The sequence below is a fragment of the Gossypium arboreum genome, chromosome 6 (genome assembly GCF_025698485.1).
Source record: "Gossypium arboreum isolate Shixiya-1 chromosome 6, ASM2569848v2, whole genome shotgun sequence".
NCBI classification, from domain to species: domain Eukaryota; kingdom Viridiplantae; phylum Streptophyta; class Magnoliopsida; order Malvales; family Malvaceae; genus Gossypium; species Gossypium arboreum.
In genome coordinates this window covers 6,760,437-6,786,894 of record NC_069075.1, presented here as the reverse complement: position 1 = coordinate 6,786,894, position 26,458 = coordinate 6,760,437, and the positions used below count along the sequence as shown (strand labels likewise).

At 31.4% G+C, this 26,458-nt stretch overlaps 1 protein-coding gene across 2 annotated transcripts; it reads right to left on the bottom strand.

Moving 5' to 3' along the window:
* Positions 1-5,538: 5,538 nt before the first annotated feature.
* Positions 5,539-17,217, bottom strand: LOC108486654 (uncharacterized). 2 transcript variants are annotated; one of them, XM_017790820.2, is made up of 13 exons: positions 16,785-17,217; positions 16,310-16,426; positions 15,224-15,288; positions 14,536-14,641; positions 14,043-14,114; positions 12,641-12,700; positions 12,412-12,541; positions 12,140-12,312; positions 11,787-11,971; positions 10,042-10,169; positions 8,617-8,900; positions 7,710-7,953; positions 5,539-6,855 (listed from the first exon to the last, which is right to left on the bottom strand). In XM_017790820.2, exons 1-13 carry the CDS (start codon positions 17,058-17,060, stop codon positions 6,080-6,082), a joined length of 2,616 nt encoding a protein of 871 aa, XP_017646309.1. In that variant the 5' UTR covers positions 17,061-17,217; the 3' UTR covers positions 5,539-6,079. The 2 variants fall into 2 exon arrangements, with proteins under 2 accessions (XP_017646309.1, XP_052886116.1); XM_053030156.1 differs by having other exon boundaries at positions 8,617-8,828; positions 16,785-17,211.
* Positions 17,218-26,458: the final 9,241 nt, after the last annotated feature.

The following is a 26,458-nucleotide window of genomic DNA, read 5'->3' as shown; positions in this document are numbered from 1 at the left end:
AGCTTACTTGTGTGTGTTTAATATTTTTATGTAGATTGACTTGAAGTGAAGTGGGTAGATCGGATCAACACAACAAAGCACACTATCCATATCAATTCCGATAGCTTTTGTTTTATGTTTGAAGATTTATATGGCATGTATAGAGTTTAAATGAAATGAAGTAAAGATGTTATAAACTAGTTAACAACATTTTGTACTAAAACAGTTTTTGGTTAGTAGCAGTAGTTTGAGTTTAAAAATTTACCATAAATCATGAAAATCTAATTAGAGGTTTAATAAAATATGAAATTAAATCTTATTGAATCTAGTTTCACATAGAAGAAACGGTGTAAGAAAAAGGCTTTCATATCAGGAGATATTTGAATTTTTGTGAGACAAGGTCAGAGTGATTTTGAACTCCCCTATTCTGATTTGTAAAAATCATTAAAAATTTTAAAAAATTAATTAGGATTCATACTATATATGTATGGATTCCTTGTTGAGTCTATTTTTAATAGAAACAAACGGGTTGGTTATTTGAATTCTGTACATGGAGAAATTTGGTTCGTAGTACACAGGGGTCAGAGCAGCCGAACCCTAAAATAGGGGAGACTTCAACTAATAAACTGTACTAATTGGCCCAACCAAAAATTCTAGAAAAAAATTAGTAAGTAGATATATGAGCGTAGATTTGGGGAAAATTTACGGATTTGGATTTTGAGTTTTGTAACTTGAGATATGATTTTTTTTGCATCTGTAACGCAGTTGGACAGCTTGTCTGGAAAGTGTGATATAAATTGTTTAAATTTGTTTAAGTGCTCAAATAAGTTTAGTAAACATTAATAGTGCTAGTGGTGAATGGTTTTCTCCGTCAAGAGGTTTACGCCAAGGGAACCCTCTAAGCCCTTATCTCTTTCTGATTTGTGCCGAGGGTTTTTCTACTCTTATTAAAGAAGTTGAGTAAAAAGGCTTGATGAAAGGTGCTTCAATTAATAGGGAACAGTTCTCCATAAATCACTTATTTTTTGCTAATGATTGCATTCTCTTTGGAGACGCTACAAGTGAAGGAGCTAGGGCGGTTCGAGATGTTATTCAAGAATATGAATTGATTTCGGGGCAGCGGGTGAACTTTGATAAATCTCTTATTTATTATGGGGCTAATGTGGAGATTAATGTCAGAGAGGACATAACCAAGTTGCTAGGAGTTCGGGTGGCTTCAAATCTTGAAAAATACTTGGGTTTACCTATGATGGTGGGTTGGAAAAAGACTTAGGCTTTTTCTAACTTTGTTGATCGGTTCAGGAAACGTGTTGAAGCATGGAGTATGCGCTATTTGTCAATGGGAGGGAAGGAGGTATTCATTAAATCAGTTTTTCAGGCTATACCGATATATGTCATGCAATGTTTTCTTTTACCGAAATCACTATATCGTACGCTTGAAGGTATAATGAACAAGGGGACTAGTAACAAAGTTGCGAAGGGCATTCATTGGAGCAGATAGGAACAGTTATGCAAACCAAAATGTATCGATGGAATAGGTTTTAAAGATTTATACTTGTTTAATAAGGCGTTAATCGCAAAACAAGTTTGGCGTATTTTATCCCAGCCTAATTGTTTTTTAGCTAGAGTCTTAAAAGCCCGTTATTATCCTTTCAAAGATATATTATCAGCAAAAGTAGGATCTTACCCTTCATTTACCTAGCGTAGCATCTGTAGTGCTCGAGAGCTGATTACGGATGGGCTATTGTGGCGTGTTGGTAATGGCGCAAGTATCAATATTTGGGATGACCCTTGGCTGCCTAGAAGAGGAAATAGTAGAGTTTTAGCTCAAAAGATCATGCCTAATTGGACTACAGTGAATCAACTAATTGAACATAAGACTTGTACCTAGAATAAGGACCTGATCCACACTATAGTTGATAAGGCTACAGCAACTCGTATCTTTTCTATTCCTCTTGATGGGTGTAATTCGGAGGATTTGTTAGTTTGGAAATTCGAAGGCTTGGGGGAATATACAGTGAAAAGTGGGTATTGGGTTTTAACTACAGAGAACCTACAGCAATCTAGTTACACTTCAACTAATGTTGATGGATATACTGAGTTTTACAAGTCTTTATGGGCTTTGCATTTTCCAGCAAAAATTAAAATACATATTTGGAGGCTGTTTCACAATTTTTTGCCTCATTTCTGCAATTTGACGCGAAGAACTCTGAGGATTGAAGTTACTTGTCCGCTGTGTAAGGTTGGCTCGGAGGACTCGGATCATTTGATATGGTCCTGTGGGATACTTCAGTATGTATGGGCAGCCTTGAAAATAACGATTCCGTTGGTTGGAAACTTGAGTTGTTGCAAGGATAGTTTTGTTAAAACTTTCTCTGCAGCAGAAGAACAGAAAAAACACTTCATTGTAATTTCCATATGGAGTCTATGGTATCGAAGAAACAAAATGATCCATGAAGGAGTAAAGCTATCTCTACAGGAATTGTTGGGATTTATTAAAGGGTATGAACATGAGCTTAGATTTATTTAGGAGACTTATAATTTGTCTTCTAGATCTATGGCAAAAGAAATTTGGAGACCCCCAGAAGCTGGAGTTATTAAGATTAATTTTGATGCGGCTTTTAAAAGTTCAAATAAACGTGCAATAACAGCAGCCCTAGCCAGAAATTCATCAGGTGATATGATAGGAGCAGAGACTTATCTCTTTGAGGATGTTGTTGATGCCTTTGTGGCTGAAGCAAGGACATGTGAAAGAGCATTAATTTTTGCAGGAATAATGGGGCTCCGACATTTGATTGTGGAAGGCGATTCCCTGACAGTAATCAAAAGTGTCAAGAAGCAAGAAAATGATAAATCGATTGTTCGGCCGATTATAAACCATATTACTCTTCTGGAAACTCAGTTTGATAATGTCACATACCGTTTTGCTCCCCGGTTGGCTAATGAAGCGGCGCACATATTGGCAATGGAAGGAAGAAGGTTTCAACGATTTGGGTTCTAGGTTGAGGAAGTGACCGATGCTGTGAAGAAGAAGGCGATGAAGGACCGCTTGGACTGGTTCCAGAGCTCCTACAGTACATTTTGATCTGCTTTGAAAACTGGAGAAGGTTCGCTTGAATCTCCAGCCGATTTCAAAGCTTCCATTCTTCTTCTATACTAGTTCTTTCGTTGAAGATGAAGAGGATGGGTGGCTGATATTTGGTTGTTGAAAGGTTTCTGTTCGTTTGGCTTTGGGAGTTTCTTTTAAATTTTGGTTTGAAGTTTTCTAGATACTTTTTTTACTCTGTCTGCTTTGCTAGTTGTTTTCTTTGCTTCATTGTTTTGTCGTTTCATGTTACTGTTTCTTATTAGCTGTTCTGCTTGTATTGTCTTATCATGTTTCTGTTTGCTGAATATCTCAGCCTTTTGCCTTGAGCCAAGTGATAATAATATCAGTTTTTTTTGACAAAAAAAAAATTGTTAGTTCCACTTAAAACTATTCATGAGTTAAAGTTATTCGTCCAAGCTCAAAGGCCCGTTAAAAATTTGGGAAGGTTTGGGTAAAAATATTATACTCGAAAAATAGGCTTAGACAAAAAAAATTAGGCCCAAAAGCCCGTTTTTAAGTTTTTAATACTTAATATTATGTTATTTTTATATATTATGTAATTTAGAACACATTAAAAAAATAAATATAAACTAAATATATAATACTACTATAATTTAAACATTAAAATAATATTAAGATGACTATATAAAAATTTCAATAAATAAAAATATATAAAATTATTAAATATTAAACTAATATAAATATTTTTTAAAAATAAAAAATAATATGGACGGGCTTAAAATGACTTTGAATTAATTTTTTACAAATATGGATAGATTTGAACAAAATTTTAAACTCATATTTCAAGCCGGGTCGAGCTTGGACAAGTATAAAGTATGTACTATATTTAGACATGACCCATAAGCTCCTCTAGTTCCACTCGATAGTCTCATTTCCAAGCAACCCAATTCAAACGCAACTCCATTATCATTATGCATGTTTGCGTGTTTAGTTAATGTCCCAACTTTGTTAATATTTTTTTGTTATTCTAATATTCCATGTTTGCGTGTTTGTGTTACAAAAGGTGTGCCCACTTCACTAGCCTCACCACATTACCAGTTCTAGTTTTCACACCTCAACTCTCTCCAACTGATTCACCATTAGCAGCATAGACCCAAAGCTAAAGGCCCTGCATCTTTAAAGGCTCTCCCCCAATCAAGATGAAATCACCCCATAGCCGAGCAGTCTTCTTAAATGTATAGTAAGACCACACAAGAATAGGTAAGCCATGTAACTCTATTTTGCATAGTCCAAGGTTCAATGGTTGTGAACCATTCCTTCAATCACAACCAGCTTAAGCTTTCCATCATCGTCAAACTGGATTTAAAAGTACAATCTTCTTAACTTCAATGTCCAAGACTCCTTCCATTTTGATATTCTCCTTTTTAAGTGCTAAAAGTTTCATAATAACATCTAGGTATCCCCACCACACTTCTCCAATCTTTGTACAACTTCATCGTTGATTTGCGCTTGTTATCACCTTCATATTTCTAATAGCATTGTCAACACTCTTTTCTCAATGGGTTCTTCTCCATTCTTATTTTTGTTCACATCTCCACTAGACTCACCCTTCCTATGAGTATTTAATCCATCATTAGCCTCAATAACAAGCTTTTTTGTTTCATACTTGAATGTTTAAACAATGGATGCTACGCATATTTATACTATATATATATATATATATATATATCTTATTTAAGCTATATCGTAAGTATCAATTATTTGTGTTCACATCATCATTCTTATTCAAAACATAATTTTTATTTATACTCTAGTTATTATCTTATCTTAAAGCTTATTCAGAATTTAGTAAAAAGATTTTGATTGGTCACTAAAAGATAATAACAAATCTAGTTAAAATAAAATAATAGTAGCAATATTTTAAACATTAAAATAACATTATCTCAATAGTTGTTCTTTGAATCTTGCCAATGTCAAGTCCTAAACCATTCTATCTCATAATCGCATACGAGCATTCTACATAAAAGCATATTTCTCAAAGATCTACACTATTATTTAAACATTTAATTGAATTAATGTCATAAATCAATAGAACACCAACTCAATTAAAAAATCTCTAAAAATTATTATTTATATAAAATTATATTATTACGAGAATAGTTTATCGTTTTAAAATATTTTATATAAATTCCCACATAATTAGACTTGAAGACACCATAGTATTAATCTTGACCATTTGATTTAAAGTTTAATTTTATTTTTGTGTAAACCTTTATCAAATATATATTTTACAATGTAATAACTTCGTTTGAACCAATATGCATGTTGAAAACGTACTTTTGGGACCACTACATAATTTTGTTCATGGATTTGGGTTTTGCTCTAAATTTAATGATTATAAGATGGTATATATCCTCTCATCGTGATCTATCGCCACCGAAGGCTCAGATTCACAGCTTAAGCATGAATTCATGGAATATGATTAAGATAGGTCGTAAAGTACAATAAGATTCAAAAATGGAGCTTCTCATTAACTAGGACATAAAAAAACAAACTTTTAATCCATAAATTGAACTAAAACAATAGTAAATGTTCTTAAACCATTTCTAATATCTCTACCTCCCTGCTAAGAGCAAATGGAACACAACTTATATAAGATGGCCTCTACTGTAACAACAATCACCATGAATAAATATATACGATAAGAGTTAACAATAACCCTTTTATCTTTATCATTTCTTCCTGACTCACGAGTCAATCAAAACTCGGTTCACTTGGAGAGTGAGTCAACTTCTCAAGCCACCTTGTCTTGCCTCATAATTGATGCTATTCGATCTCTATTCTCCGAAACTTAATGTTGAAATAAACAAAAGCTAAAATTTGCTCCGTTCTGGCTCCTTACTGCGCCCCTCTCAGTTTTACTTGCAACTGCTGGTGGTGGAAAATTGCTAGTAAGAAGAATCAGAACATGGTACAAACAACCCATCCCATCTTAGATTCCATTCATTTTGATGAACAGTTGATGGATTATCATTTCTCTTACCCTGTTTTCTAGTCAGAATCAGAATCAGTATCTGGATCAGCATCAACAATGCCCGGAAATGAGTCCATAGATGAGTCACTATCCAAATGCACCATAGATGAACTACCCTTCTTGGCATTTGGCAATGTTGATGAAGTTTTTCCAGCAACATTATCAAAACCATCAACTTTATCCACGCAAGAGAACATATCATGATTGGTATCATTTAATCTATCACTAGCAGAAAGAGGCGTCTTAGATTCTATTTCACTACCTTCAGGATTTGTTCCAACTGCAGGACTCATGACAGCTTTTGCAGAAGCTACTTCCTGAGACTTTGGAACTGATTCTTCTAAGTGCCAGGGCTGCACCACAATTTCATTTTCGTTTCTCATATGCACATCTGCGTTAGCTGCTGCTGGCTCCTTTTCCCTTACCTCTAAAACATTTGTAAATGATGAATCATTTGGTCTTGATGTTTGATCCTTCATATCCTCAACAGGAATGTATTCACTTTTATTTTGATTTTCGTTTTCATTTTGTAGCCACCTGTCATATAAATCATCATCATGTGACTCAACACCACCTTGTTCTGTTCTCTGCATGGCACTGAGAAACGATGTATTTTGCTTCCGACTGCCGGAGTAAATATTTTCTAGGAATCTATTGCTAGCTCCATCAGTAGAATTATGACAAGCAGAGTAGAAATCATCTAGTGGAAGGGCTCTAGGATGTATGAGCACCTCCAGTGCAAACAAAGCATAGGCACAAAATTGTGCGAGCTTCATTCCAGCTTCTTGTTTACCTGGAATAGCCATATAATTACAGTTAAACAAAATGAAGTATGGAAAAAAAGTTAACAAAGAATCTATATATGCAAAAGACTATGGAAATGCCTGCACAATGTTTTTAACTTATTAATTATTCGACTTTACAGGCTAAGCTGGTTTTTTGCCTGGCCACAATTTGGAGTGGAGCACAATAAGCACTACAAACGAGACGAGTTCCAAGAGGTCATTTGAGCTGAAAATGAATTTAGTTTATGGTTGAACCCTAAAAGGCATTGTTATATTTAGGTTAATTCTGCTATTAGACCCCGTACTTTGTGCAAGTTGTGAATTTAGTACCTATACTTTAATTAGGTCATTTTCAGTCTCTATACTTTTAGAATTTAAAAATTTTAGTCCTAACCAAATAATAACTATTAAATTCATTAAGTTCTATTATTTTTAAAATTTGATGTGTCAAACATACTTTCGCATGTATAATGTTATGTCTTTGTTATTTTCACATTATAATCGCAAAAAATTCAGTTAATAGATTTAACAACTGTCCTTTGTATTAAGACTAGGAATGTCCACTTAGTGAATGTAGACTAAATCTATAACTTTATGTATGATAGAGGACAGATGACATAATTTAGTCAAAACAAATTTAACTGCTACCACTGGGTCAGGACTAAGATTTCAAAATTCGAAAAAGTACATAGACTAAAACTGATCAAATTAAAGTACAGGTGCTAAATCCACAGTTTACACAAAGCACAGTGTCTAATAGCAGAATTTGACCTTATATTTATTACCATCTCAAGGAAAATAATTTGCTTTTATTGTCATTTTACTAAATGTAAAACAATGTTACCATGTAGAAAGTAGTTACCTCTACGAAAAAGCTCAAGACCCTGAGATAAATATGGTGGTCGAACGCGAGCTGGAGCAAGGAACGATGTCAAGAGTGCACGTAATGATGAGAGCTGGAAATCTGCCCATACTGAGGCTGATTCATGAGGCAAGAAAATGTTGCTTTCCAAATTCCCCCATCCCCTCTTACACGAATTTATGGCTGTCTTCATTAAAAGACCATCAATGCTTGATCGCCAACTCTCAGATTTTGAAGCACCACCCTTCGACAAATAAACATAGTATTATATTCATTGAATACTTGAACCATTATGAACCATAAAACTGCAGACTGCCTTTAAATCTTATAGATATAGTTTCTCCGGAAACATGATAAAAACATCATGTATTTAGGATGAGTGCAATAGTATTTACTATAAGAACAACCAAGTACAATTATCCAGAAAAAATAACGAGAACAAACATTTTCTATTAGTTGGACAATAACTATTTGAATACATGTATAAAATATGAAAAGAAATGTCTTCAAAAATATCTTAATATTTTGGCCAAAAAAAAAAAAAAACGAACAGACAATCTAAAACAAACTTCACAAGCAAATAGTTTAGCATAATATTATTTTGTTTCATCTAGTTTCGCTTACAATTCAATTTTATCAATTTTCTATAATCCTTAAAGAATGGAAAAAAATATACAAATATATAAGCAGTTTTATTATCTTATACTTCCAATTGGGGGGAAAAAGGAATTTGGTCCATATTTCATGTTATGTTACTTCTTTTTCTTTACAGTTAGCCTATGACAATTTATTCTCTCCAAACACATGTACATATGCATACATATATATATACACACAAATACGTGTATATATAATATATAATGCCAGCAAAGTTGTCAAATGGCAAAATTTTCTACAAATAACATACCACTGTAAGGAGGACTTCCAAAGTGTCAAGTGCAGCTATTTTTACAGTAATTGGAATCGTTTGATGGGTATTGGATTCTCCCACTTTTGGACTAGGTGCATCTTGCTTCTCCTCCAGAGATCCAGTTTTAGCACCATGCTTTCTTTTCCTATTGCTAAGCTGAGGCAACGCTCCAGTAGCAGGACCTCTGTTTGCAGGGGATGTCTCAATATCTTCACCATCAAGAGAATTCAGATCATTAGAAGCATTCTCAACGACATCTGGTGCAAGATATATAGCAATCCCTGGTTTAAAAGAAAAAAGGTTGCATATTAGTATTTCAGTCAAAGCTCATCTCCATGACAATAGAAGACCACTGTGGTTAAAAATCTATACTTATAGTCCTAAATGACAAAAAGTACCAATCTATCCCTGTGTACCATTAGTATTCTAAAGCACTATTCCTTTAGCAAATTAGATTGTTATATAGCAAAAATAATTTAAAAAGACATAAATCTCCGACCTTTCAACTTTCACCAAGTTTTATGAACATTTCAGCAAATGGAGTCTTAAAAACTCTACATTCATTCATTTATCAAAAGTATTATTAATGCATTTAATGTATAGCCTCAAAGTGTTAAAAAGTTTGTTTCAAGAGATTTTTCTTTATTTCTTTTAAGAATATAGCCACAAGCCCATAAGTAACCACAAGCTACTCCTAGTCTCCTATATTAGAAAGCAACAGCAGCAAATACAAAACAACCAACAAATAGCCAAATTAAATTAAAAAGAGAAGAAGAAGAAGAAAGCTATTAACAACGAGAATGAGCCGAGCAAAACTGCATCAACATTGTGGAAAGAACCTTTGGTTGCCAGAAAAATGTACCGCTTTAAGTTGCAAGCAGGACATAATACTCGGCACCAACTTCGTGGCCATCAGTAGGCCATATGTAGCTACTGTTAAATATTCTACTATACAGAAATATTTTCCAGAAACTTCAGAAAAGTATTTATCCAAAATAATGTTTTACCTCTGCCACGTTGAGACTCAATTCTTCAGACAGATTCTCATTTATTTTCATTCTTAGATTGGACAGTTTGACTAACCTATATGTAAGTTGGCACTAGAACTCAACGGTATGCTATTGTCCTTTCCCTCCCTTACCCGGTTTCTATTTTGAAGCATTAAAAGCACAGTCTGGAAAGAGTATCTCATTTGAGCAGAGTAAAAGATCCCAGGCTCCCGGCTGAATTTTCAGAATATGATGGAGGGCAAAAGTTTGACATTTCTCAAAAAATTTACTGGAAATGCAAATACATGCATATGACTGAAGATAGGAACTAGCTGCTAATAACAAAAAAAGAAGGGAAAGAAATAGTAATAGACTGATGTTTAAAAGCATAGGGGGTAAATTTTATAAAGCTATTCAAAGAATTACTCCTTACCAACACCCATTGATAGAAGTAACATCCGTATGATTGAATAGAGCTTTATCCTCAATTCTGGAAGAGAACATCTTTTGAAATATCTTGTAACTACTCTCACGATGTATGCAGAATGTGGTAACAGTTGCCTGAAAACAAAATCAAGATAAAAATAAAGCACATATATTTACACAAAATTGATCATCGAAAAATTACACATGACTGAAATCTATAAGAAATATATTATACAAATATATGCACATAGAAAAGTGAAGAAAATATTCCAAGAATATCTACAAAAATGGAAGTTCGCGAGGAACAAGCAGATAATTACATAAAGGAGGGACCATATGTTTTGCTAATATTAAGTTCAGAAAAGATCGGTATGGGTTTAAAGCAAAGCATGTGGTGAATGAGGCTAACATGACTTTTCAAGAAGATAATACCTCTGCTTCTCTTATTCCACTAAGGTGCATTGCTCACAATCTCTTACAGAATTTAAAGATATTTTGAGCCTTAACAGTGTAACATCTTTAAATTGATTAGCATTTAAGTGTTCTTTTGTACACTATATATATGCTAAGATATGACCAGTTTACTTTGGCATTCTTCATAATTTGTGTGTTTGTAGACTTCCAAAAACACCACCAAGAAAGATATAAGCAAATACATTATGGAATAAGCACTGGTGCATACACAACAAACAAACAGATTGATAATCACAATAATATAGAAGATACGAAGGTGAAACAATTTGAATATAATTGTATTTTAAAATAAACATATTAGGAAACATGCATAGATAGACAAAGACAAAGGACATAAAAAAATGGAATTAGCTGTCATTTCAAAGTAGACATACATCATAGATGCAAGCAAAGGATTGAGGCGGTCGGTCTTTACAAGGAAATTGTTCTTTTGTTCCCAATTGATTCATATAGGTTGAAAAGAGAACAACCAACTATTGCACCCAGCTTAAGACAAAAAGTCTAGCAAAGAATTGAGTAGAAAAGACAGCCTAAAGAGAAGGGCTGGAGTTTATATCTCAATTATGCTATTTTCAGTCCCTCTACTGCAATTTTAATGATTCGATCCCTATAGTTCAGTTAAAAGTCAGATTTAAGAATATTGATGATGATATGCAGTTAATTCAACACTGTGGCCATTTTGTTCATTACGCAACACGTCAACCTCAACTTTTTCTACAATGTGCAAGAAAAAGCTTTTTTTTTAATTAAAAAAATTACTAAACCCTTTTTAGAAATTTTCCGGAAAGATAATTATTATTCAATCAAAATAATAAATTATTCTTTTATACTGTTATATTTACATAGCAAAACGTTAATCCACCTCAGCATATCAGGTCATTACCAAAACACTGCATAACCCAAGTTATAGGCAACTATTAACACCTTAGTTAAATTGGAAGGACTAAATTCATTAGAATTGGAGTGAAGGGACTAAATTGCCAAATTTAGTTAATAGAAGAACAAAACTCAAACTTCGGTCAAAGAGAAACATATCAGAAAGAAACATAAAAGGAGCACTCTCCTTTTCACAGGTACTTTCAGTTAGATATTTAAGCAATTGAAGTAAGAGCAGCAGTTTAAGTTTTGTATTTAAAGGAGGAAAAGATAGAGCCACATATATTCTAGTATAATAAAGATTGTAAACCAGAAAAAAGACAAAAGAAAAAGGTCAAATATGCCTACTTTCTTCTAAAGAACTATAAGAACATTGTAGTAAAAGAAGTAGTTCTTTGTTACCTGCGCATCCCCTTTATAAGTGCAATGAGAAGCTCCAAACTATAAGCATGCAAGACCGGAAGCTCAGAACAAATTAACTCTTGTTGCACAGAAGTCATAAAGGGCAACATGGTGTGTGGCAAAGAACCATCAACTCTCAGCAGCCTCTCGACAAGAGCTAACATCGACCGAACTGGAACAGTAACCTATTAACCAAAACATACAATGTTGCTGAAAAGCATGATTCTGATGGAGCAGTAGCTTAAAAGAAAGAAAAAAATAAGTCAGAAGAATCTTTGACTCAAACTTATAAAGCCACATTTACATATATCGGATTTTCTATTTCAAAAATAATAAAAAACCCATAATAATACCTGAACCGGATATGAACTTGTGAGCATTTTACAGCAGCAAAACATCAGAGTAGAGATAGTTGCTGTAGGCAGTCTCTCAGAACTCGTTCCCTTAAAAGAGGCACCTCCTAAAGGTAATGGCAGATCTTTGCCAGGGGGAACCAATAATCTCCTAGCTTCATCAGATTTAGCTTCTGCAAGTTATTCAAAGTACATTCATTTACTTATTTACTTATTTATCTTAACAATAAATGGTGATTTATCCATAAAGGAGTTAAATTATAGTATTATACCTTCTTCTACACCTTGAAAGGCTTCATTGAGGTGATCATTAATTGATATCAAAATTTTTTGCATCATTAATGACCAGCTATCTTTGTCTCCTTTTGCTTTGGGGAGCAATGCTAAGCAATAACCAAGTTTCTGAAGATTGAACCAGACCAAAAATTAAAATTAAAGCATGTAATGGAATATACCATGCTACCATTTTTTTTACCTTTTCTTTTAAAAGAAACATTTTACCTTCAATGTTTTAGTACTACATTTCCCTGAAAGAATTTTTGAAGCAATAGCAGCTTCAACCTGCAAAAATTATTTTCGACCAGTACATAGTAAATTCGTTAGCAGGACAAATCTAATAATTGTATTAAGGTGCAGTTCAGCTGAAAGAAATATTTTTATTCCTCTATGACACCAATATGCAAATAAAACTATAACAGCTGAGGTTTGATTTCTCCCATCATATTGAATCTAATGTATGAAGTATCACATATGCTCCCCATGATTTTATTGAATCTTACGAATCATAGCATATTTGCCCCTGATATATTATTTAAGATTTCTCAGACAAACAATTTTTATGTATGAAGTTTCCACTATTTCTATTTCATGCTTCTAGATTATGGTGTTAACATAGACAATTAGGATCAGAAAAGCATCCTAAATAGAGACCTTAACTTCTGTGATGCACTAAAGGAATAGTAGTCAAATCATGAATCATTGTTGGAAATAATGATATCATGTTGTTTTCCTGAGATATATTATCATAAAATGAACTGCCATGAATATACAACTTTGAATAAAGTTTTAGTGAGTTTTACAAGAAATAAAGATAGAACATAAACATTAATCTAGTATCCACATAGCAAAATGGTGTCTACTATACGTCTCTATCGCCCAACCTTTCTCACTTCTTCCTCTTTTTCATTTGGCAAATGACTGCAGAGATTGCATGTTATCATATTTGAGCATTTTGTAACCTTATAAAGCATAGATTAAGCCACAGAAATTAAACCAAATTATTAATGTTTTTAATATCCAGCTAATGAAGCTTCTTATCTGTGGATAGCATGTTTCTTCAGCTTCTATTCTCAACTTATATGAGTTTGTATCCACATAGCACACGAGTTGACACGGGACATGAGTTCATTCCAGACATTGTTAAATTAGATAAACATTTTTTTCCATAAATAGGTCAAACAAATAAAACTTACATATTTCTGTTGATGCCTTTGTTTCTATTACAATTTAAATGCCCACCAGCTTTTAAAATTTGACCCCATAAAATTTGAACTTTTTATAAACTCTTTTTAAAATTGAAAGAAAACCAGAAGTTGGCATAGAATTCAAACATAACATGGGGACACAGTACATTCAAGCACCCTAAAAAATATGCCGTAACACCAATATTTTCTTTTTCTAACACTTTAAACCCCCCAAAAAAAAAAAAAAGAACTCCTTCCAGTCCCAGCAACCATAAGCTGCAGCTGATATGTATCAAAACAAATCCGAAGCAAGTCTACAACCGACATAGATACAACAATGATATGTAGGGAGGGGGTAGGAGGAGATATTCATGCTCATAGGCCTGTACATTACCAACAATTATTGAGAGTCAGAAGTTTCATAATGCAACTAAACTTACCTTGTCATAATAATGATGGATAGAAGCTGGAAAGAAGGCTATAAGGGCATATAATAAATTAGCTGCTCCTTCCTGTCATGACAAAACAAGGATGGTAAACAACACTTCAAAGCAACAAGACAAGCAAATAGAAGAAAAGTCATTATTTACAACTTAAGACTGTATCCCTATGATTCCTCCCAATTCTAAAAATGAATTTCAACTGATGTTGCCTCTATCTAAATGAAATTATAGATGCATGTGAAAGAATAAATGAATGAATGAAAAAAATGCATTTCCATATCTTTCTGAATATGAGCTACTATCCCTTATTATAAGACTTGTTAACACATTATAATAAATATGTTCTAAACATTGTATGTTTTGAAGAAAAAGATAATATTAATTGTAATAAAATCTTATCAAAGAACAAGTACAATGTTTTGAGACATTTCTATCCATACAAGCTTGGAAGGTACAGCAGGAAAAAAAAACCTAGAAATACAGTACATACCCAAACAGCCTCCACATTATCCTCATTTAAGAGCTTCAAAACAGGTTGAACGAGCTTCCCAGCAAGCAAGTTCCCATCTTTCTTTACCTCTGGAAATCTAGCCAATCTAGTTCAGCAAAAAGAGTAGTTCTCCAAGTTACAAAATAGTATGATATATGTCATAGAGAACTTCAAGCATTAAAATTTGCTGTTTGGAGCAATCTCTAACACAAAACAGAGGCAGCTGAAGCAAAAGTGTTGTCAATATGCAAAAGTAAACAACTTATAAAAATATAAGAGTTGGTTAGAAAAAGCTTTGGAAATTTATGGTGAAACAAAACCATATTAGGAGATCTACGGTTGTTGATAATTATGAAGAAATAGACAATGGCCGGATTTTATCCAAAATGCATACAAACATCTTGACTAATTATATGACGACATAATCACTTCATTATCCTCAATACTCATTAAATTTTGACTTTAACCCAACTTTCAACTGTACTAGCTTCCCTCCATTGAATAAGTAATCAACAAAATTTCTGTCGATATACTATTCAAAGCAACTGCTATCAGCATAAATATTACATGCAAAATATATATAAAACAATGTATTGACTTGCACATGAGTGCATATGCATATGTAAGTACCTGTTCAACGTGTTTTTGTTGGCAAGAAAAACAGATATAAGAAAAACAGATATCTAACCTTGTCAGTAGATCTGCTAGTGAGGTACAAGAAGCAATCTTCACAAGTTGAGAGTCTGCTGGAGGCTGTTTAGAACAAAGGATATGACATGTATTGTCAAGTACATCAAAAAAGAATATAAAGAACTGTGTCACAATATGCCTAGGAGTACGCACACACACCAAAACACATTATACATTAAAAAGAAATTCGAGCTTTCATAAAATTCGAGGAAAAAACATGATTGTTAACTACAAGAAAAATCTCAAAGTTCCCATACTCTTTGCAGCATAAGAAACAAATCATGATTCAATAGCACAAACACTACAAGCTTTATAGCTAACTTGCTATCTACTACTCATAAATGACTGAGTTAGAAAATCTAAAAATGCAAGCCAAATGAAATTGAAAGCACTAGTTGATTTTGATCTCTACCCACATCAATATCAAACCATCCAAAGCTTTTGTCTCTATCTCTGTATAAACTAAATAGGTCACAGGTACACACTCACATTAATCTCTTGAATAAATTCATTCAAAACTTTTCAGCCTATACAAATACACAATCCTGAAACACAGAATCCCAGTATGTTTAATCTTCAATTACTCTCCCTGAAAGCAAGTCAAAGTCAGACATACACATCTTGTAGATGTTTGCTAAACAGAATCATGTTAAATAAGTTCATCTACAACAAACAGATTATTGATGGCTACTTAAATGTTAAATTCTTTGCAAACTTCTTTGTGTTCTTACACAACCAATGTAAACCAGATTTAGATCTATCCAGTGGAAATACATGATTTGTTATGCATTCCCATAAAACTTAATTAACTGCACAGGGTAAAACTGCAATGCTTCATGTACAAAAACATGATTCTCAGAATCGTACCCAAAAAATTTGATACAAAGAACATTTTGGAAACCATACATAAATCATCATGGTTATAAACAACTACCATCTATCATAGTAGTATGTTCATATCAGCAGTCTTTCGAAAATAAATTAAAGAAATAAAAATAAAAAAAATCCCACTTGCTTGAAGTTTAAATAAAGCAGATAAATAAGTAGACAGAAAAAAACAATGTCAATACAATATTTCATATACCTGAATATGTGATAGAAGCTTGTTGAGCCAAACAGAGTAAGAAGACAAAAACCGTTGATTACTGCACTCTTGACAAGAAACCCCAAGCAAACAGATTCCAACCCAACATTTATCTGACTACAAAAATTTAAATAAGATTGAATAAAATACGATTGGGGGAAATAAAGAAAATTAAGGCAGAGTTACAATTTTATCATTAACAAGAATGAACCAGAATAAAGCCAAATTAAACTTCTTTTTTCTTTCATCAATAAAAGAAATCTCAAATTTTAATTCTTCAACTTGCGAAAACAGAAACTACACATTAGTAACAAAAAAACAAATTAACAGAGTGATGCTTCATAACCCACAGCTCAGAGCTAGAACAATAGTTTATTTTCAGGGAAAAGAAAATGTGAAATAATCACGGGTCATTCATTTTAAACAGGAAAAATGAAAACATTTAAAAACTCAAAAAGAAAGAATTGAAACATACCATATCGCTAGAGAGCAGCGATAATAAGCAACTGAGCCAATCATCGACGGCTGATTTCCAGGTGTTAATGAGCTTTGGATCGATGGATTGGGAGTCCAATTCAGACAAGAGACAGTGAGTTTGGAGGATGGAAACCAGGCTTGGCAGCTCAAAACAGCTGTTGTTGAGATTGAGAGGGTGGTTCTCGGCAGGAAGATATTGTCTAATCAGACTGCGAAGCATCACTGGCTTCAATCCCACATCGTACATGTTTTCTAATTGATCGAACCTTGCCATTATTCAAGAAATGGAATTGCTTTTATTTTTCTTGGTGCTAACCATAAAAATACAAAGTAAGTTGTTTTTTGTTAATAAGGGTTTAGGGTTTATGTTTGACAGAAGAAGAAAGAAAACTAAAAACCTGCAACTATCCATACAATGACAATTAAGCCCCAGCAATTTTTTTACTATTAATTATTAAAACATTTATTAAATTGTTTTTATATCATATAAAATCCATTTTCAACAAAAATTTTAAAATGTACAGTTAATTTTAATTAATTTGTAAAATAATATATTTTTAATTACTGTAAACTAATCTTCATTATTTGAATGGTTGAACATAATTAAATTATATAAATTGTTTTTATCATTAAAAAAATAGTGTTAATAAAAATTCCTAATAGTGTTAATATCCAACTTTGTTTTCTTTTCTTTTCTTTATAATTAATAAATCTAATATAAAAATTTGTAGATAATATATAATTAATATAATTATGATATATTTGATTAGATTATATAAATGTATTATCTATAAAATTTTATATATACAATATATACAAATAATTAAAAATTTTATTTAATGGAAATATAATAATTATTTAATAAAAGTCTTTTAATATAATCAATTATCACTCATGAGTTCATTTTTATCAAGTAAATTTTTATTTATAAATCTTATAAATAAAAGTATTAAAATGAAAATTCTCAATATTATAATGAATAATAAAAGTTATATTAATCAGTTCAAAATTTTCTCTAAACTCGCCTTCTATATATTAGTTTTAACATTACATACATTATACATGATTTTATGTGCTTAATAATTTAATTAAATTTTAAAATAATCTATTTTTAATTGTGATAATTGGTGTAAAATAATATTCATTATTTAAATTATTGAAAAAATTAAAATATATTAACTTGTTTAACGATTCAAATATTATAATAATAAACAAATGTGAAATCATAATTAAGGTATTTTTACTATATTCAATCCACAACATAGTTTTATTTAATCTAATTAGTAAAAATATCATTATTCAAAGTAATAAATAATAATGTTATGTGAATTATTTTGATAATTCAAATATAGTTCTAATATAAATTTCCTAATCATTATTAAAGCATTTGTGCTAACTATAAATAATTAATATATTATAAATTAGTTTTTTATTATTCAATTTTAATTTCCTTTTTTATAGTGAATAAATTTATCATAATAGTTTATACATAATATATAATTAATACTACAATATATTAGACTACATTATAAAATATATTATTTACAAAATTTTTATATATGAAGTTATCTATTATATAAATGTTAGGAGCAAAATTTATTGAATTTTAGAATTCAAACTAAAATGATAAACTTTATAAATGTTGAGGGTTAAATATTTTAGAATTTTAGATTTAAGATCAAATTGATAGATTGTATAAACATTGGAGGGCTAAATTTGCTATTAAACCCATGTCAGCTTTCCATCACTCATCTAACGGCAACTAACGGAGAGTGACTAAAATATTTAATTTCAAAAGTTGAGTAACTAAATAAAAAAATAGTTAGGTGACTATTTTTATAGTTTAGCATTTATTTTTATTTTTTGAATTTGTACATATTTGAATTTTTATAATATTTTGTTATAATTTTAGATAATTCAATCATCTTATTTCATATTTTATTCAAGTAGATCATACTTATTAAATTTTGAGTAACTTAAAAATATTTATTTATTTTTATGTAAAAAAACTTTCGATATGTAAATATACACTAATAAAGACATATTCTCTGTACATGAGACAAAAATATCAGATTAATTCAAATCCTTTATGCAAAATGACAAGTATTAGATTTATATCAATTTAGAAAATAGAAAGTAATTGAATGAAAGTGCAATTATTAATGTAGTAATTATAATATTTTGTAATTACAAACAATTGTAATTCCTAAATAAGTTTGGCTGTCAAAGTGTAATTACATTGCAATTCCCTAGGTTATGTTTGGTAGTACAAATTATAATTATATAATTTTGTCATTTATATTTTAAGAATATAAATTAATATAAAATTTTATTAGTATAAGAAAATAATCCTCAAACAAGTAACAAAAATAATCATCTAAATTTGAATCTACATCGTTAAGATTATCGAGATCTTCTTCTTCCATATACTCTAAGAAGTATGGGTCATTTTAATTCCACCTATGATTGAAATTATGAAATATTTAACATGCTAGTATTGTCCAACCTTTTTTTATATAAAAATATTTTATAAATTGTCTAAATCTTTTATAATGCTTCTATATAATTTTTGCCTTAACTTTAAAAACTTATTTTTTATAAATAAGTTATCATAAAAAAATTTATAACAATTTTTATGAATAAGTATATTATATTTATAATATATATCATTAACACATAAAGTAAGTTATGTCCATACTTAACCATAATTTTATAAATAAAAAATATTATAATATTTTTATAACATGTAAATAATTTTCAATAATCTTTTTGTCATAATTTTAGATCTTTTAGATTTAAATAATATTTTTGTTATAATTTTATAAAATGCACAAAATATTTTTATAATATAAATTTGTAGGATTTGTAATATAAGAATTTTTAGCCATAATCATCCCAAAAATTTATAGGCGTAATTACTCCAATCCTCACCATTAAAAAATGAATTTGAGTGTAATTATTCCAATTCTCACCATCCCTCCTAAGAATTTGAAAGTATAATTGGAGTGTTCCAGTTACATCCAATTTGCTGAGATTTACTAATTACAATGGTTACCCAAATATGTTACCATTGTATAACTATAAGCAATTATACCCAAATCTAATTACTAGGTGACTTTCTAAACACTATCCAAGTTTGCATGAGATTATTTCCCAAATATATATTTTATTTCTTTTATTTGTTTTTTTTCTCAACAGGATCAAATATTTTATTAAAATTGATATTATTGTTTTGTTTGAGAAATAAATTGATACAATTTGTAAATATGGAGGATTAAACTTGTTGCATTGTTTAGAATTAGAGCTAATTTGATGGAATATATAAGTGTTAAAGGACTAAATATGTTGTTATACCAAGTAAAAAAGCTCACCGCACAATTTCCATTAACAATTTAACTGGTGAAGTGGGCGGGTGACCAAAACAAAAATGAACGATAACATTAGTGATAAAATTAAAAATATTTATAATTTAGTAACCAAAACAAAAATATACTAATAATTAGATGATAATTAAATAATTTACCCTTATAATTATCATTCATATGCTTAAAACCTATTTATAAATTTTGAAATATAATAGAAGAGAGGCCCTTTAACTAGAAAAAGCAAAGTGATTAGTAGTTGCAATTAAGCAAAGCACACTACTTTATTATCTTTTTTTTAAATGATAACCCTTCATATACTTTAGCATCTGAAGCTTTCAAGTTACTCTTACAAATACCTTACTTGCTAGAATTTATTGTAATATTCCTTATTTTTAATTAATTATTATATGAAAGAGATGTCGGAGGACTAATTCATATAGTTTCTTTAATTACTTGGTAAGGAGTTGGTACACAATTTGTGTTTGGTGCCTACTTTACATTTATAATATACTTTTATGGTTAAGTGTTTGACTTTTGTGCCTTGTTAGGATTTTTTTTATAACAGATTAATATTACTCATATCATACCTCTTATGCATTAAAGAAAATTAACTATAATATAAAAATTAAGGCTAACATGTCTTTAGAGACCCTAATCTTTTTTTCTTAAAAACTCAATTAAGCTTTTATTTTTATTTTTGATCTATTAAGCCTTTAAATATTAAAATTTTAATCAATTGAGCATTTTAACTATTAAATTTTATGATCAACTGTTAAAGAGTAAAGACATCATTTTGGGAATTGTTTTCATTACTTGACACACTAGGATTGTGCCACATGGTGAAATCTCGCATATTATATTAAAAATCATAAAAATTATAGAAAATCGTAAACAAATATATACAAATTTTAAAAAAAGCAACAAATTGTAAAAATATATAAAAGAAAAAATTAAGAAAATAAAAATGATATAAATGGAAAAAATATAAAAGTTATTAAAAATATTAAATTTTGTAAAAACAATTAATATTATATAAATAAAAATAAAACTATAAAAATTAAGAAAAATATTTAAAATATTATAAAATATAGAAAAGTGAAAAAATTATAAGAAAGTTTAATTTTAGATAAATTATAAAAATTATATGAATTACAAAAAAAATTGTAACAAATATGAAAATTATAGAAAGTTATTAATAAAATATTATAAAAAGTGTAAAATTATATAAAAAACAAATTAAAAGTATATGATTAAAAAATTATTTTTTAATTTGAAAATTAACCATCATTTGATCCTTGAAGTTATTTGTTGTGCTCGTCCACTACAGAACCCCCAAAACTTGTACGCTTTGTGTTTATCATTAACAGGAGAGTGTTTTAAGATGTAAACTAAGATGAGAAAATAAGTTGAGAAAGTAAGTGACAGTTGAGGTGTATGTAAAATTGTAGATATTATATATATATATATATATATATATATATATTAAATTTATATAATTATTATAATTTTTGCAATTTTCTATTATTTTGAATAATTTTCAAAATAATTTGTGATAAAAAAATTGTTGTAATTTTAGCCACTTTTCAATTTTCTTTTCTTTTCTTAATTCTCATAACACAATAGACTTGATTTGCCTTTGTTTAACTGCTTTTTCAATCTTCAGATGTATCAACTTAAGCCACATAATATGGTATAAAAAAATTAAGTAAATAACATCATGCTTTGAATTCAAATCTACTAAATCACTTTTAAAATGTTATTCGAATCTTTTTTCTGAATTTCAAACACTTTAATTTACACTAATGCATGTTCAAATAAAAATATATTATTACTTTTTCTTTTGTTTTCTCAATAAAATAAAATAATTTATTAAAAATGAAAAGTGAAGATAATTGGCAAAACACAACACAGCAGGAAAATGAGAAATAATTCTCTTAAACCATAACTCCTCAAACTTCCATTTTCCAATCATTACTCAAATTCAAAATTATCCTTTCTTTTTATCCATCTTTTTCTCTTCTTTCATTCCTATTATCTCATTCATATCCTTCATTTCTCACAAACACACAAATCAATGGAGATGAAGAACGAGAATGAGAGTGTGAGTGAGAGTGAGGATGTGAGTTTGAGTGAGAGTGTGAACGAGAATAAGAATGAGAGTGAGAATGAGAATGAGAGTGAGAGTGTGAGTGTGAGTGTGAGTGTGAGTGTGAGTGTGAGTGTGAGCAAGAATGAGGATGAGAGACACGACAAGTCGGTGTAACAATTTCAGCATCCTTTTCATGTGGAACATCCCTTGGTGTTATTGGCAGAGCAAAGCAATGAAGGTCTCAAAGCTTACTGCGATGGATGTGGGGAACTGCTTTCAGCTCCATGCTTCACTTGTATTCATTGCAATTATCACCTTCACAAGCAATGTGCAAAGGCACCCCTTGTAATTCCTAATCACCCTCTCCATCCTCGACACTCAAATGCAGGTTTTTTTCTTCAACAAAGGCCACATCCTAATGATGACTGGGTATTTGGTTGTGCATTATGCAAGGAAAAACCTAACATGTTTTTTTATGAATGTAGGATATGTTATTTTTCCCTTGTCGTCAAATGTGCTAAATTATCTTCTTCATATAAGTTTAGTCAACACTCCAAACATGACATCCACAAACATCCATTGACCTTAATAGAAAGTCCTATGACCGTAGATGTACTCAAAAGATTCAACTGCTCCTGGTGTCATGAACTATTGATAGATGCTATATATGTTTGTTTTGATTGTCAATCATTTATCATTCACAAGAAATGCCTTGATGAGTTATCCACTAAAATTAACCACCCTTCATATCACATGCACTCTCTGTTTCTTAATTATAGTCATAGTGATTGCTTTTGCAACCTATGCCAAAATGAGCATTTTGGGCACTTTTATTGTTGTTTTCTTTGCCATTTTAACATCAATTTTGGATGTGCTTTGTTGAGGTCCACTGTTGAAGATCAAAGACGCCATCAACATCCATTCTCCTTGCTTTGGAGACAAGGTTCATTCATTTGTGATGCATGTGACATCAAGGGAAATTATATTTCTTATATATTGTGACACCCCGAATGTGACCCTAGTCGGAGAGTGGTTTCGGGACCACGAAACCGAGTCACAAGAATAATTAAGTGTTATATTCCGTGCTTATTGTATGTGGAATTGGTATGCGTACATATTTCGTGTCTCGATTTTTATTAATTAGGTGCTAATTTATAAGAAAGGACTTACTAGTGAACTTTGAAAGTACGATAGGGAAATATGTGATGACTAATTAAAGCATGCATGCAAAATAATGGACTTGCATGTCAAATTTCCCTTTTTACAAGTGATGGCCGGCCATGACAAAGTGATATGGGCTAAACATGTCATGAAACATGTTTTGTTGGGCATTAGGAGAAATCATAAACAAATAAGCATGGGTAAGAAAAGAATGAAAAAAAATGTGTGTGAGAGAGTAGCATTCCCCCATTGCCGTGCAACCAAGAAGAGAAAACAAAAAATTTGTTCATCCTTTCTCATCTTTTGGCGAAAATCATAAGGAGGAAGAAAGGATTTTTGCTCCATTTTTGGTTTAGAAGAGAACTAGAAGGAGATTTGGCCATACTTGTACCAAGATTAAGGTATGTATGAGGTTGTGTTTGGAGTTTCATGCATGACTTGGTTACTAACTTGATGTGCATGTTAGCCATGGCTCAAATCTTTGTTATGCCATGGAAATGGTATTTGGGCAAAGTTGTTATGGTGATAAAGCCATTGCATGCTAAGTGTGAAGCTTGATGATGATGCATGCAATGATGGATTTTCTATTCATGAGTAAGATTTTGAGTTTTCTCTTTGTTTTATCATGATTAAAGTTGAAAAGGAGCATGATTGTCATATTCGCCATGATGCATTCTTGAGCATGATTCATGCTTCTTGCATGTTAGTTAAAAATTTGTGTTTTGGATGGCTATGGACACCTTGAAAATTCGGCCATGCTCATATATGCATATATATGATTGCACATTATGTTTGGTTATGAACTAAGTGATGAATATATTGATTTAAAGAAGAAAATGTGGAAGAATGCTTGTGAAATTGCAAGCACAATTCGCCTAGCACACATATAAGTGCTTGATGCTATAATATAAGTTTTGGGCCACAATGTGCAAAGCATTAATTAGTAGATTGCATGCTGTTTTGTGAGGTATTAAGTGCAAAATTGACCTCAACATGTACATGAATATTCGGCCTTGGGTAGCCTATTGAAGGCCTTAGCATTTCCTTGATGCTCAAATAAATTGTATTGAATTGCTTGATGTAGTATAAAATGTGCATGACCATTGTGTATTCAAGCTAAAGAGTGGCCATATGACCATTTAAAATCCTTGTCATATTCGGCCATAAGCAAGCACAATGAGGTTTTAATAAATTGAATTTGTTTGAATTAGCTCAAGAGCTAAGAGGGCCACAATTGGACAAGGGAAGGAAAAGGTGATCGAATAGCCAAAAAGCCGTTCGACAACATCCGAGGTAAGTCCTCAAGAAGTGACCTTACTTGAATTATGTGAGATGAAATATGGATGTGTATGATTATTGATTATGTGTGTATGAGTATTTGAATTCCACCCGGGCTAAGTCCCGAAGGCGAATATGCTAATGATTATAATTGTGTTTGAGCCTTAGTAACGAAAATGAAATATGTATGTCCAATGATTATTGATGTATGTGTGCATGAGAAATTGAATGATATCCGGGCTAAGCCCGAAGACAACTATGCTGGAAATTATATCCGGGTTAAGACCCGAAGGCAATTGTGCTAGTGGCTATATCCGGGCTAAGGCCCGAAGGCATTCGTGCGAGTTACTCTATCCGGGCTAAGACCCGAAGGCATTTGTGCACGTGATTAAATCCGGTTATATTCCGAAGAATCTTGGGCTGGAGGTGAGTGTTGGTTGCCGAAATGAATTTAATTAGTACACTCGGAAAGCCCAAAGGATAAGGTACGTTATATGTGCATTGGAAAGTCGGCGTGTTTGAGCAACATTCGCTCAATCGACTAATGAATTTCAGTTATTGAATTGATTGATGCTTTGCGAACTTATATAATGATGAAGTATGAAGTAAGAATGTGTATTAATGAAATGATGCATTTGGCTATGTGAATGTATTGCTGTAAATTTATAGTTCATTATATTCCTTGAGACTTACTAAGCATAAAAATGCTTACCCCGTTGCTTTGGCTCTTAGTTTTCTAGATTTCGCTCGAGGCAATCGGATTTGGGATCGTTGAAGTCGAAGTCATCCACACTATCAAGCCTCCATTTTGGTATAAATTTTGGTTGAACTTGAGATGGCATGTATAGGACTACCCTTGTTTGTTAAATATGTTGTAATGTAAGTATGTACGGCCGTGCGAAAATGGCTCGAAAAGGGAAGCATGAACTTAGACTAATTGCGGGTTGTATGTATATATTTTGTGTCATGATGTGGCTATGGCTTGGAAATGGGAATGTTGGTCATATGATCAGCCATTGGCATGGTTAAAATGATCATATATGAACCTATGTATGGTAAGGCTAGTTGAATCATGGAGACCACCAAATAGGTAAGTCCTATCTTAAAACAGATGCTGCCAGCTGCAGTGGCATGAATGTGAAAAATCACCAAAATTCATAGGAATGGAATTAGATAGTGAATAAGCTATGTAAATGAACCTTGATGAGTCTATTTTCATATGGAAGAAACGAAACGGTCATAGGAGTTTCAGGTTAAGAGATATTAAAGCTATTGTGAGACAGGGCCAGAATGGTTTCTGGGTTCCCTGTCGCAACTTTAAAAATTCACTATAAATTATCCAAAAAGAATTAGGAGATATACCTTATATGTACAGATTCCATTTTGAGTCTAGTTTCATTAGAAACAAACGACACCAGTATTAAAGCCCTGTACAGAGAGATATTCAAGTTATACCGCGCGAAGGTCAGAGCAGTCGATCCCTGTAACAGGGGTAACTTTAACTAATAAACTGTACCAATTGGCCCGACAAAAAATCCTAGAAATAAATCCATGGATGGATATATGAGTCTAAATTCAGGGAAAATTTACGAAACCAGTTTCCGAGTTTTGAAACTCGAGATATGATTTTTAAGGCGACAGTGACGCAGTTTTCCAGCCTGACTGGAAATGTCAAATTGGTGGGCAAAAACATGTGAACTTGGTTTGTTAACCCTCGGGTCCGACACCGGCGATGGTCTCGGGTTTGGGGTGTTACATATATGTTTGACATGCAACTTC